Source organism: Amia ocellicauda, chromosome 1 (assembly GCF_036373705.1).
Source record: "Amia ocellicauda isolate fAmiCal2 chromosome 1, fAmiCal2.hap1, whole genome shotgun sequence".
NCBI classification, from domain to species: domain Eukaryota; kingdom Metazoa; phylum Chordata; class Actinopteri; order Amiiformes; family Amiidae; genus Amia; species Amia ocellicauda.
This window is the reverse complement of record NC_089850.1, coordinates 60,981,257-60,995,202: the sequence shown is the minus strand read 5'-3', so window position 1 is coordinate 60,995,202 and position 13,946 is coordinate 60,981,257. Positions and strand designations below refer to the sequence as shown.

General features: G+C 51.7%; 1 protein-coding gene across 1 annotated transcript in view; it reads left to right on the top strand.

Moving 5' to 3' along the window:
• Positions 1–2,039, top strand: part of c1r (complement component 1, r subcomponent) — a 33,860-nt gene extending 31,821 nt beyond the window's left edge. The window contains exon 13 of the mRNA XM_066712290.1: positions 1,457–2,039. Coding sequence (XP_066568387.1) covers positions 1,457–1,820 — 364 coding nt within the window. The 3' untranslated portion in view covers positions 1,821–2,039. The remainder of the gene's footprint in view (positions 1–1,456) is intronic.
• The last annotated feature ends 11,907 nt before the right edge of the window (positions 2,040–13,946 follow it).

Here is a 13,946-nt window from a genome sequence, read left to right as displayed (position 1 = left end):
AGCTGGCGCAGCAGCGGGTGTAGCTGTCCCCAGCACTACCATCCTGGAGGAGGGGACGGAGGGGCTTGGGGAGAAGCGGAGATCCAGCGCCCTCGAGGCCCCCCCGTCACTCACCGGAGTGGGGAGTCGCCTGGTAAGATGGCGGACCTCCGGGCGTGCCGTAGCGGACCCGGAAGTCGCGGCCAAATCGGTGCCCAGACAGACGGGGCATAAGACTTCCCCGCTCCAGGCGGGCAAGGTGCAGTGGCTGCAAGCGGCACAGTGGTGGGGGCGAGAGGAGCTCATCGCCGAGCACCGAGCGCACACGCGCGTGCACAGGGAAACGTGCAGCAGATCAGTGTTTGCACCGGGGGCACACAACAACTGAAACGCCTCTGCAACAAGTGGAGCACCTAGCGGGCCTGCCGCTGTAAGTGGGTTTCCAGCCGGCAACGTTTATATACACGGGGGCGCTGCGACACCAACCACACGCAACCTTGCTGTTGCCGGACTGAACACTGTGTATACCAAGCACCAGGTGCTGGATACAAGTGCCGCGTAGGCCCGTAGGCTTAACCATACCGTGTGTGTTGGGGTTTCCGGGGACACCGGGTGACGCGGAGTCCGGGGTCCATGGGGCCGAGGGTAGTAGACCACCAGCCGTAGCGGGATCTAAAACCGAGGCACGCACGCACGGACCGGAGGGCTAGCAGTGCTCGTTCTCGGCGAACCGAGAGAGCGAGATCTCCTACAGCCGCAGCCGCGGGCTGTAGTGCGGGCGCAAGCTGGCGGAGGTGCACCTCACGCGGGCGAGATCTCTTACGACACACTTACTGCCGCTGCTAGCACTCCTGCTGTGGAGGAAAAAGCCCTGTGGACAAAAAACCAACACAGCAAGCAGTCGGAATATATATAGCACTATATAACCACGACTATTATTTTTAAAAAGGCTCTTCTTGTGAACGAAACTGAAACCGAAAGCGCAGCCGGACCTCCAGTGCATGGACGGGACAGAATCGGGATTAGCTATCAATAATAACTAAACACACACAAGACAGAGACGATGTGTAGCGAAAACGGTGGTGAACAACACTATGAAGTGAGCCAGCCAACCGAAATACGCAGTTTGAATGTTTATTACAAACACAGACACAGAGAGCTTACGTTCCTGAGTCAAGCGAAGAGGCAAAAGAGGACGAACCTGCGCAAACGTCACGTTTTATACAACAGGAAGTGGGAAGGGACCTGTTCTGAGTGACGAGCGCAGGGGCCAATGGCAGCTTTGATAGAGTGACGTTTCAATCGGGTTCCCGCGGAAGTGTGCAAAAACCCCTCCCCCTTGGGCAGTGCTTCCGACTTGAAAGATAACTCAATTAAATGACTCTCAATTACATATCCAATGGGAACAATAAATACAGAAATTATGCTTTTAACATTCTCTCTCTGTCTTTCCCCTTATCCCTCTCTCCTTCTTTAGCTATGCCTCTGGCTGGGGCATCACCGAGGAATATATGATCACCAACAAGCTGCGCTTCATTTCCCTGCCTGTGGTGGACCAAGACAAGTGCCGTATTTCCATCGACAAACAGAGAGGAAACAGAAAAGGGATCTCTGAGCTCACGGACAACATGTTCTGCGCTGGACTGCCCGAGGGGGGTGGAGACACCTGCCAGGGTGACAGTGGGGGGGCGTTTGTACTGCGGGATGGGGCAGGGGAGCGGTATTACGCAGCCGGGGTGGTGTCCTGGGGTATTAACTGTGGGGAGACGGGCTCCTATGGGGTTTACACTAGAGTGGGGAACTACAGGGCCTGGCTTAGAGAGACAATGGGGGAGGGGTAGGAGTGGTAGAGCGGGAAAGGGAGGGAGAGGTTGAGAGGGGGAGAAAGAGACAAGAGAGTGAGAAAGAGGGAAAGAGGGAGTGTCAGGGAGAGGGAGGGGGGCAAGACACCTACTAGGGGAACAGTAGGGCTGGTGTGTTTGCTGAGGGAGAAGGGTGGAGTTGGAGAGAAAGAGGGAGAGATGTAAGATGTGACAATTAATAAATCTTTTTGTCTCTTATGCTGTGTTTATTATTTTTGTGACTGACTGAAATTGTGCAATGCAAATGATGAAGGATTGCATCTCTATCCAGTGGGGTGAGAAGTGAGAAGAAGGGCATGGGGCATTTGCAAAAAAAATTTGGTATGTGCGTGCAGATCATCTGCTGTCTTTGAGAAGTGGAACAAGGAACACATCAGAATGTGGGTCTCCAGGAGGGAACTGGACAGTACTCCTCTAATTCACTTACCTGACAGCCAGCAGGACACTCAGAAGGCAGAAAACTCAAGGGAAGCTAAAAACCCTGCACCAGGATCCACAAGTTCCAGAGCCCACACAAGTTACTTTTTCAACATCACCAGGGGATCAAGAAAGACATTACCCTATTCGTCCGAGAAAACCACCAGCAAAGTTGAACCTATTGAAGTTGTGCTATATGTAAATAGCCAAGCTAAGTGTACTAAATTAATGAATTCACAGCTTTGGAAGAATAATCGCCTGGACTGAGTTAATTGGGTTTAGTTGTTTTCTGGTGAATTAATGTATTCTTACATCTCTCTCCCTCAAAACAAACACAACAACACTGCGCAAGTGTATATGCTAGGAAACCAAACATACCATAATTACACGTATAAATGGAGTATTATCCAGCGAGGAGACGCTGCACAGCAACAACAGGCAACCATGACGATCTCTCCGATTCCTGTCCTGCTCTCTCCTTCCTCTCGGCATGCACCTGCACGCCATTGTTTCCCTAATCCCTCCAACCTCATCTCTCTGCCTCTCCCCTCCTCCTCCCTCCCCTCTACTCCACTCTCTGGGGGCCTGTGGAACTGCCACTCAGCTTCCAACAAGGCCAACTTCATCTCTGCCATCGCCTCCCACCAGTCTCTGGATTTTCTCGCTATCACCGAGACATGGATCTCCCCAGACAACTCTACCACCCCTGCTGCCTTATCCTCTCTGTTCATCCTGTCCCACTCCCCTCGTCTTACTGGGCGGGGAGGAGGAACAGGGCACTCTCTCCCCGTCTCCCCCCACTCACAGGGCTGGCCGCCAGCTAGACCTCATCTTCTCTAGAGGCTGCTGCCCTTCAACACTCTCCGTGACACCCATGGACATCTCAGACCACCACTTCATCTCCTTCTCCCTTTCCCTCCCCTCCCTCCCTCCCCACTCCACCCACTCCCTCTGTCACCTTCTGCCGTAATTTCCGCTCTGTCTCCCCTTCCACCCTTGCCTCCACTGCTCTCACCCTCTTAACTTCCATTGACTGTTTTTCCCATCTATCTGTCAACTGTGCTACCTCCTCTTTGTTCTCCTCCCTCACCTCCTCCCTTGACTCTCTCTGTCCTCTCGCGTCTCATCCTGCCCGTCCCTCCCCTCCTCAGCCTTGGCTCTCTGCTGTTCTCCGCGCAACCTGAACTAGTCTGCGTGCTGCCGAACAGAAGTAGAAAAGGACCAAACTCCCAGCTGCCCTCGAAGTCTACTGCTCTCTACTGTCCACATTCTCCTCCTCTCTCACCTCAGCCAAGAAGTCTTACTTCCAATCTCGAATCCACTGTCAACAACCCCCGCAAACTCTACTCCACCTTCTCCTCCCTCCTTGCCCCCTCCTCCTCCCTCATCTCTCACTGCTGATGATTTTGCCTCCTTCTTCTCCTCCAAGATTGCAGACATCCGCAGGCTCTTCAAAACTCCACCCTCATCTCCCCTTCCTCTCAAAGGCTCTTGAGTGGGCGGTCCACCATCAGCTCTCTGACTTTCTGTCCCAACACTCACTCCTTGATCCTCTGCAATCCGGCTTCTGCACAGCTCACTCCACTGAGACGGCTCTCCTGGCTGTCACTGACTCCCTCAGCTGTGCTCAAGCGGCCTCCCTCTCCTCAGTCCTCATCCTCCTTGACCTCCCTGCAGCATTTGACCCCGTTGATCACTCCATCCTCCTCTCCTGCCTCGCTGACCTTGGAATCTCTGGGACTGCTCTCACCTGGTTCTCCTCCTACCTCAGTTATCGGTCCTACCAAGTAACATGGCGAGGCTCCTCATCCACCCCCCAACCTCTCCTCACAGGCGTTCCCCAAGACTCCGTCCTGGGCCCGCTCCTGTTCTCTCTCTACACTCGCTCCCTCTCCCCCTCATCGCTTCCCATGGTTTCTCCTAGCACTTCTATGCTGATGATGCACAGATCTTCCTGTCTTTTCCCTCTTCCGACCCTCTCATCCCCTCTCGCATCTCTTCCTGCTTGTCTGCTATTTCCACCTGGATGCACTCACACCACCTCAAGCTCAACCTCTCCAAATCGGATCTCCTGTTTTTCCCCCACTCTTCCTCACCTTACTGTTACTGTATAACAAAACTGTCACAAAGGAGGAAGCAGGGAGCCTGCCCCGAGGCGTACCACTAGGGAACCTCAACAACACAACTCCAGACAGGGGCCCCGTAGGGCCGCACATGGGTCTCCCAGGAGCGAGGATCACAGTCATGCTCTTACTGGGAACTGTCTAGAATCAGCATATACAAAGTGGGGCTACAGAGGTTAACTCTTACACCCTCCGCTTACATTACCAAGGCCGGCTGCTCCGGGGCCACAGAGCCACTGAAAAAAAAAACATAATACACAGCCAGCTAGTCAACAGAGTAGCTGAGCTGAAAACCAACTATATGTATCGTGTGGCAACAGGAACATTCATGCTGTGGTATGCCATGGTAATAGTGTCCACAATCCAATGCGAGAGGCGCTGCTTTGAAAGTGCCTGGCCCTGTGTCCGTGCTCCATAAGACACAAACAGTGTGCCGAATGTCCTTAGTGTGTTCCAAATAGCACCTGAGGGTCCACACAGTGCAGAGCAGGTGAAGCCGACTATTCTGCTCTGAAGTGAAGGGAGGAGGATGAAAAGCCATCAACTCAATAGGCCTATTGACATGAAATGGAGATAGTACCTTTCTGGAGGATTGCAAGGTTAGGCTGTAGTGTGACCCTGGAACCATCTCCCACAAAATGGACACACGATGGGTGTACAGACAGGGCGTGTAACTTGCTCACGCATTTTGCAAAGGTGATTGCCAGCAAAAACGCAGTCTTAAGTGACACAGTGGCTCAAATGGTGCTTGGAAAAGTGTGTCCAGCACTACATCAAGAGGACATGTGGGCAGTGAAGGGGTGCGAGGAGGCCATAGCCTCAGAAACTGCACAGCCAGGAAATGAGACCCGGACATAACATGCAGAGATGGCCGCCAAATACACTTTGAGCGTGGACGGGGACTTACCCTGGTCCAACAGCTCTTGTAAAAACTGTAATATGACCCCAATAGGGCAATTAATTGGGTCTTGACTGCCATTTTGGCACCATGTGCCTTGCGTCCGCCAGTGGTAGGAATACTGCGACCTCATAGAGGGAGCTCTCGCTGACTGAATAGTGGCTACTACTGCGTCTGACAGAACCCATGCAATCAAACGCTCCCGCTCAGGGGTCAGGCCCAGAGCTGGAGGAGGCCCGGATCAGGGTGCCAAAGTGTGCCCTGTACCTGGGACAACAAGTCTGCTGTCACTGGGAGTTGCCATGGCTCTCCGGCAAACCAGAATCTGCGAGGCCACTGTGGGGCTCTCCTCACCTTCTCCAGGACCATTGGGAGAAGGGGGAACGGTGGGAACGCATAAAGGAGGCTACACACATGCTAGTGCGTTGTTCCTGAGTGGTCTCGGATGGAGAACCACAGTGAGCAGTGGGTGGACTCTGCTGAGGCAAAGAGATCCACATGTCAAGGGGGAGGGTCTGTGATGCAGTCGCAAGGGGGCCCAGCAGCCTCTGGCAAAGGGACACCCCGATGAGAGCACTCAGTCAGAAGAGGGAGAGACGTGTGTATGGAGGTAACTCTCTCTGGCACTAGCGTGGCAAGCATGGCAACGGAATGGAGGCACAGTCCGAGGAACTGTGTCTGTTAAGTTGGTATCAGGTGGCTTTTCTCTCGATTGACCCGGAGCCCAATTTGGAGAGCCTAAAATCAGATTTGTATGGTTCTGAACCTGCTCCCTCGAGAACAAACCAGCCAGTTGTCTAGGTAATTGAGCATGTGGACCCCCTGGCAATGCAAGAAGGCTAACACGACGTCCATGCAGTTGGAAAAAGTGCATGGGGCTAGGAAGAGGCCGAAGGGGAAAAAAGGAAACTCGAACGCTCAGCCCTCGAAGGCGAAGTGGAGGAACTTCCTGTGCACCTGCACAATGGGGATGTGAAAGTATGCATCTTTCAGATCCACTGTGGTGAACCAGTGATGGCCTGGGACATGGTGTGCAACACCTTGAGGTAGTGGTTCAGGCACCTCAGATCCAAGATGGGGCGGAAACCATCATCTTTCTTGGGCACTAGGAAGTATGGGGAATAGAATCCCTCCTGCTGCTCCGGAGGGTGCACTTTGCAGATTGCTCGCTTCTCCTACTGCAGGCTGCCGTGGGCTGCTGGGGACCAGGGTGGCGAGCCTTGGGGGGCACCTGCCTGCCAGAGAGACACTGGCAGAGGTCAGCAGGAGGGCTGGGCTGTTGCCTGGGCTGTGGCCTGGGAACTGCGATCGGAGGGCCTCCTTGTTGACAAGCTGCCTGCGCTGCTGGGCCTGCGGTGCAATGGGGTAAACCCGGGCCAGTCGCAGGGATATGTAAGCATCTCCTCCACAGAGGGGCTGAAGGTGAAGCCTGGCGAAATGGGGGCGTCCATGATTGCCCAGTCAACCCTTGTCGCATCACTGCCACCAGCTGGTCGGCCGATGCCAATATCTCCGAGGTAGGATGGGGTTGGTAATGCGTCGTCATGCTTCGAGGGCTCAGCCAGCTGGGCCAAATACCCAGAAGGCTCTTGGTAATTCTGAGGCGAGCCACCCTTCGGTGCAGCGTCTCCGTTACACGGCACTGCCTGCAGGCCCGTGGGACCTGCTGCGAGTGCTGACCTCCCTCGAACCTGGAACGTGGCAGGGCTGGAGACACTCCACGGCCCTCTGAATCATCACCTAGAACTCCCGGTAATGTCCTGCAGGAGCAGGAGGGATGTCCTCACTTAGCGGAAGAGGAGGGGTGGGTGAGACCAGCTTCTCCTCCATGCATGCAGACCCAGGAACCAGGCGGTCCTCCTCCCAGGTGGCCTGTCTGCTGCCCTCATCGCGCGGTGTGGGCCGCTGTGGCCAGCAGAGCGCAGATTTGGTGCATCCTGTTATTCCAAGCATGGATGGCCTCATCTCAATCTCTGTCCATGGAGCAGGACCTCCGTCGATGACAGCGCGGCAGTGAGGGGGCTAACGACGACTCAGAAGAGGGGGAGGGAGCCCATGGGCTTCGCTTCACTGCTCTTCCCTGTCGTTCACGTGCTGGTGCAGGGGTGCGAGCGGCCATAGTGGCACGCACTGCGGAGGGTTGGGGTTGCCGCGGGGGGAGCAGCTGCTGTGGCAGGTGCGGTCGTGGCAGCAGGTGCAGCAGCAGATGCAGGAGGAGAAGTGGGCGCGGGAGGCGTGGCTATTTCCGAGGCTGCGTGTCTGGAGGAGGAGACGGAGGGGCTCAGGGAGAGACAGAGGTCCTGAGCCACCGAGCCCCTACCATCACATGCTGGAGTGGGAGATCGCCAGGCATGGCAGCAGTTGCTGTAAGCGCGTCTCCACTCTGCAACATTTATGGACACAGTGGCACTGCAACACCAACCAGACGCAACCTAGCTGTTGCCGGACAGAACACTGTGTATCCAAACACCAGGTGTAGGATACAAGCGCCGTGTAGGCCCATAGGCTGAACCATGCTGTGTGTGCCAGGGTTTCTGGGGACACGGGGTGATGTGGGGTCTGGGATCTGAGGGGGCCGAAGGTAGTAGGCCACCAGCCAAAACGGGGGCCTAAAACTGAGGCATCTACACACGGATGAGGAGGCGTAGCAGAGCTCAATCCCAGCAAGCTGAGAGAGCGAGATCTCCTAAAGCCATAGTTTTAAAAAATGAAACTGAGACTGAAAGCTCCCAGTGCGTGGACGGAACAGAATCGGATTGGCTATCAATAATAACTAATACAAAAACAAATAGAGACATACACACTAGTAAGACGGTTGCGAACAACACAGCCATGAAGCCAGCCAACCGAAAAACTGTGAATATTAACAATAAGGTCTAGTGCACAGACAAGAAACAGAGAGCTCACATTCTCGGGTCCAGCGAAATGGCAAAAAAGGATGAACCTGCGCAGACATCACGTTTTATAGAACAGGAAGTGGGAAGGGACCTGTTTTGAGTGACGTGCGCAGGGGCCAATGGCGGCTATGATAGAGTGACTTTTTCTATCAGGTTCCTACCGAAGTGTGTAGAACCCCCTGCCCCTTGGGCAGTGCTTCCGACCTGAAAGATAACTACAGAATGAAGCTCTGGGGGGCTTCCACCCGTGTGCATGCTCAGTTGTTGACAACGTAAGTTTGGAATGACATAAATCAAGGGATGACTGAGCAGCCAGCACTGCAATGGAAGACAGTTCAAAAAAGTAATCACAGATTATCAAAACTGTCAGGTGCACAGGGTAGAAACAAATAAAGGAGGAGGAAACAAAGTCTCACAACAGAGGTGTGTCATCATAACCGTTTAGGCTAGTTTAGATAATATAGGTTTGGCAAAACCTATGTGATCCGCGGCGAGCAGAATTACCAGCAGCCCTGTCTCCAGCACAACTGTTTGCTCCCAGATCCCAGAAAACAGGCTTTCTGTTGCCTTTCGTGTAGCATGTGTTTGTATTACAATTGTGGACATATTTGTTTTTGACACATGTATTCACATTCTACACCTGTGTTTGAATTGAGAGGGGGCTGTGGGGGTCTGGGACCCCCCATGAGAGGTAAGGAACCCCCCATAAGAGAGAAAACATGGAACTTGGGTGGTCCCGATATTTCATTGAATAAAAATATATTTTTTTGTCAAAATAAAAGCCCTGACATGAGATGTGATGTTCTAAATATGTGCACGTGGGGAGCATGTCAATTCATCCCCGTCAATGTCCCACGTACGTGCGCGAACTCGCAGTTTTATGAATCAGTTTACAGCAGCGACAGACACAGCAGAGGCTTCTTGAGTTTTCACCAGCTAAGTAAGTGTAAACATAAAATTCTTCTCTGATTTAGGATTGTTTACACTTTAGTTACTATAACTACTGCATTTTTCACCTTCGTGTTGAACAGCAGCTCATTTGTAAAGTAGCTGCTAGCTGTCTTTTTTAAAATCTTATCTATCAGACAATTGTAGGTAGCTATGCTAACGTTACTCTGAAAAACGCGGTTACATGGAGCAAACGTCATTATTCTGAATGAAATTTTTAAAGTTATTCATTTCTCCTCATTATACTTGAAGAAAAAGGAATGCTTAGACAGTCTTTAATTGAATGTCAGCCTAGAATGTCGTCTGTTTGCGCTCTGCACAGAAAAGTTTTACCAACTGTTCTTGTTGTTATTGTCGCCTAAACCTTATTGTATTAGGAAGATTAAAGATTAAAGATATTGGAACATTAAAAACAAATTAAAAAATATATAATTACTGCCAAAGATTCAGGAAATGTAAAATTACACTTTACTGCATAAGAAACGCTGCTGTGTTGTCTCTGCATGTTTATGCATTTATGCCCATATGTCTTTTCTTAAAGGATAATGTCAAACTTTTTTTTTGCCCCCCCACCCCTCATGATAAAATTGTTGTTTATAGCATTGCAGCTTTATTAAGTAGAATGTACTTTAAATCTACCATAATGTATTCTTATATAAACACACAAGGCGCCTCGGCACATTCACAATTGTGGGTGTTTTTTTTTTTTTTCTTACGATAGTGTAACATAATTTGTATTTCTTTTACAAAGAACATTTTGGCAAATCACAATTTATTGTTTAAATATGCTTTCTCATGATTATGGACTTGAAAACTGAAGATCAGTACTACGTACCGCAACGTCGCCTTCACTCAGCGACCACTTTACCCTTTAAACTGGTTTTGTGTTTTTTCAGGAAATGTATCAACTGTGGTGAAAATATACATTATATTAAACATGTTCATAGGTCTTTTCTTGCCTCACCAGTTCATAAACCCACCAGCCGTCACTGCTTTCATGGCGCTGTTTCTTGGTGATTCCTGGCTATAATGGAGGAGAAATCACCTTATAGTGCTTCACGTTTAAATATGTCAACTCTGTTGTAAGATATTATTTGTTAGAATATATTTTTCTATGGGAAATTCTATACCATCTGGTTTGGTAGAGGAAACAGACTTCCTCCCTTATCTGTATGTCCAGAAGACCAAAAGGGACCTGTCCTCTTATTGGCTCCTAGCCAAATTTGAAATGACCCCCACTTCTAAATTACTTTAGCATAAGGCACCCAAGTCATGGTGGTGGCAAAACGCTATTGGTTGGAAGGAAACCTTATAAAAGGGAAAACAAAGAGAATTTTAGTTCTCTTAACTTCTTCATCCTGCAACGAGACAAAACAAAAGAGGGCTGGAGAGAGAGACACACCGCTGCCTACATGACCAGACTGAACTAAGGTGTCCTGTGAGGAGAAAGAAGAAAATGGGTATTATCTGTTTCTTTCTGTAATCCATCAGAAGCTTAATATTACTTATTTTCAGTATGTAGACCGGAGTAAGCCCCGCAATGATAGATCCAGCAGGGACCTCGCTGCGTTCGTGGAGGACTTTGAACTCTGCGACGCAGGTCGGGACCTGGTCCCCTTGTTCACCTGGGTGAGATCTTCTGGCTCCTCCTTCTCCAGGATAGATCTCGTCCTCCTCAGTAAGCCACTGGAGAGGACCGCCATGTCTTCGGAGGCGGTCTTCTTTTCAGACCACAGGCTCCTGACGACAGAGGTGCTCATCTCGAGCACACGGGAGTCGGGGCCTGGGGTCTGGAAGCTCAACACCTCCCTGCTCGATGACCCTCGTGTTATTAAGACCTTTAGCAGACGCCTCAAGGAGTGGAGGACCCTGAAGGACCTTTTTGATTCTCCCATAGAGTGGTGGGAGATGGTGAAGAAAAGGACCAAGGGCTACTTCATTCAGCTAGGGAAACGGAAAGCTCGTGAGAGGCGGGCGAGATATTCCCATCTAAATGCCCGCCTCCAGCGCCTGAGTCTTTTACAGCTCAGAGGCTTCGACCTAGCTGAGGAGGTGGCTCAGGTCAAACTGAGTCTCTCCGCCCTCTATCGGGAGGAGCAAGAGAAGATCAAGGTCCTTTCCAGGGTCCACATCATGGAGGACGATGAGAAATGCAGCCGCTTCTTCTTCAAGAAAACGAAGGAGAGGCGGCCTGCAATGTCCTCCATGATCGACTCCTCAGGGCAAGAGGTGGAGGGCAGAGAGGCTGTTGAGACAGTGGTGCGGGATTTCTACAGGGAGTTGTATGATCAGAGGGTGGTGGATCAAAATCTGATCCATCACTTTCTGTCCCTGTTGGAGTCCCACAATGAGGGGGACGAGGAGGAGGAGGAGGATCCAGAGATCACCACCACTGAACTCTCCCAGGTGATAAAGAGTCTTAACTCTGGAAGGACACCGGGTCCCAATGGGATCCCTGCTGAGTTCTATAAGATCTTTTGGGAGGTGCTTAAAGAAGATCTGGCCCAGGTCTTGGGGTCGATGTACAGAGAGGGTAGATTGGCCCCTTCTATGAAGAAGAGTATCCTCTCCCTTCTTCACAAGAAGGGAGACCAAAAAGATCTGAGGAACTGGCGGCCGGTCAGCCTCCTGTGCACCGACTACAAGATACTGGCCAAAGCACTGACGCTCCGGCTGCAGCGACCACTCCCTCAAGTCGTGGATCCCGACCAGGTCTGTGGTGCCCGGGGGAGATCGGCGGCCGACAACGCCATGCTGCTCAGGGATGTCGTGGCCTACTCGAACGAGAGAGGGCTTCCCCTGGTCCTAATCAGCTTGGACCAGGAGAAAGCCTTTGACAGAGTGGGCCACGAATACCTGCATCTCATCATGGAGAGGATGGGTCTCGCTCTTGGCCTGAGGAAATGGGTTAAGATCACAGCGGTCTAAGCAGCAGGGTCCTTGTGAACCGCCACCTGACCGAACCATTTCCGGTCAGGTCGGGGGTCCGGCAGGGTTGTCCCCTGTCGGCCCTGCTGTACGTCCTCTGTTTGGAGCCGTTCATGCAGGTGATCCGCTGGGACGTCCGGGTGACAGGTTTCCATCTCCCGGGTTCCGGCGGAGAGCAACTGAAGGCCCTGGCCTACATGGATGACGTGGCCGTGGTCTGCATGGATGCTCCGTCCGTGGCCAGGGTCGAGGAACTGCTGGACGGCTTCTGCAGGGCGACGGGGGGCGCTGTCAACAAGGCCAAGAGCGAGGTCTACCTCTCCAGGGCATGGCCTGTCGGCCGGGGCCCGCCGACCGTGTTCCCTGTGAAGCCGTTTATTAAGGTTCTGGGGATCACGATCGACGGGACCAACACGGGCACCCGGAGCTGGGAGGAGGCCATATCTAAGGTCCAAAAGAAGATCCACGGCTGGAGCACAAGGACCTTGACGATGGCTGGTAAGGTGCTGGTCGTAAAGGCCATCCTCTTCCCGATACTCCTCTACGTAGGAATGATCTTCCCCCCAGACAAGGTCATCGCAAAACTAGTGACCCGAATTATATTTCGGTTTGTCTGGGGGAGCAAAATGGAGAGGCTGAAAAGAGTGCAGATGTTGAAGGGTACCCTGGATGGAGGCAGGGGGGTCCCGGACGTTGTGCAGCTGATAAAGGCGCAGGGGCTGGCCTATGTGGTCAAGAACATCCAGGCTGCTGGCAAGAAAGTGAGTTTTATGAACCGCTTTTATTTTGCCAGCAGCCTGAGACCATTCAGCCTCTGCGCCATAGATAACACCAGGCCGCACTCGTGGGATCCCCCGCCGTTCTCCAGGGCGCTCCGAGCCTTTGCGCTCGATGTAGGCCTCCATAAAGTCATGCTGGCCTCCTGGGATTATAAGACCATCTGTAGCCAGATGAGATCTACCCAGGAGACCAGCCAGATAGAAGATTTCCCTCCCGAAACCTGCCGGTTTATCTGGGCTAACGCTACGCACGTTTGCCTCACGAATACACAGAAAGATGTCTCCTGGATGGCTGTGAGTCGGTGTCTCCCCACCCGAGTGTTCATGCACAGAAGGGGCATAGCTCCTTATGACACCTGCCCCTATAAGGGTTGCCTGGGGAAGAAGACGGAGGCTCATATCTTTAGGGATTGCCCCTCCGCCTGCGGGGTCTGGCTCCTGTTTTTCCCGTTCCTCCGCAGGTTTGCCGTTCCTGTGCGGACGACCGCCCAGCGGATCCTTTATGGCCCTGCCAAGGGAATAACATCTCCCTCCCTGAGGTGCTGGTGGTGTGTCGTCTGCGCAGTGAAGCAGGCCCTGTGGGAGGGACGGAACATCTGTCTTTTTAATAAGCAGGAGCTGGACCCAATTGTCACTGCGCGGAGGGGCATGGTACTCATTCGTGAGTATGTCAATCTGGAGGTCCATCAGAGGGGCAAGGAGGAAGCCTATAAGAACTGGCATATACAAGATCTGGGGGAGCTTAGGATCCCTTGATGGGACCCACCTCCGGGGACGGTCATCTCCCCCTGCTGGAGCCCGAGTCCAAGATCTTTTAACTATTTTATGAATGAATATCTTTTAAAATGACTTTTAAAAAAGAATTTTAATTGTTTTTAAAGATTTAGTTGTTTTTAAAACACTAGTTGTTTGGGTTTTTGTTTTTGGTTTAGTTTTGTTCTATTTATTTGTCAAATACATTGACAGTTTTGGATTTAATTTTAAATGCATTGGACCGTTTTGGTTTGTTTTTTATTTTTTGCCTTTTTAATTGTTTCTTTATTTTGTCCAGTGCATTTTCAGTTATTTTCAATGTATTTGACTTTTATGTTGGTTAGCAGTTTGCTTTAATCACG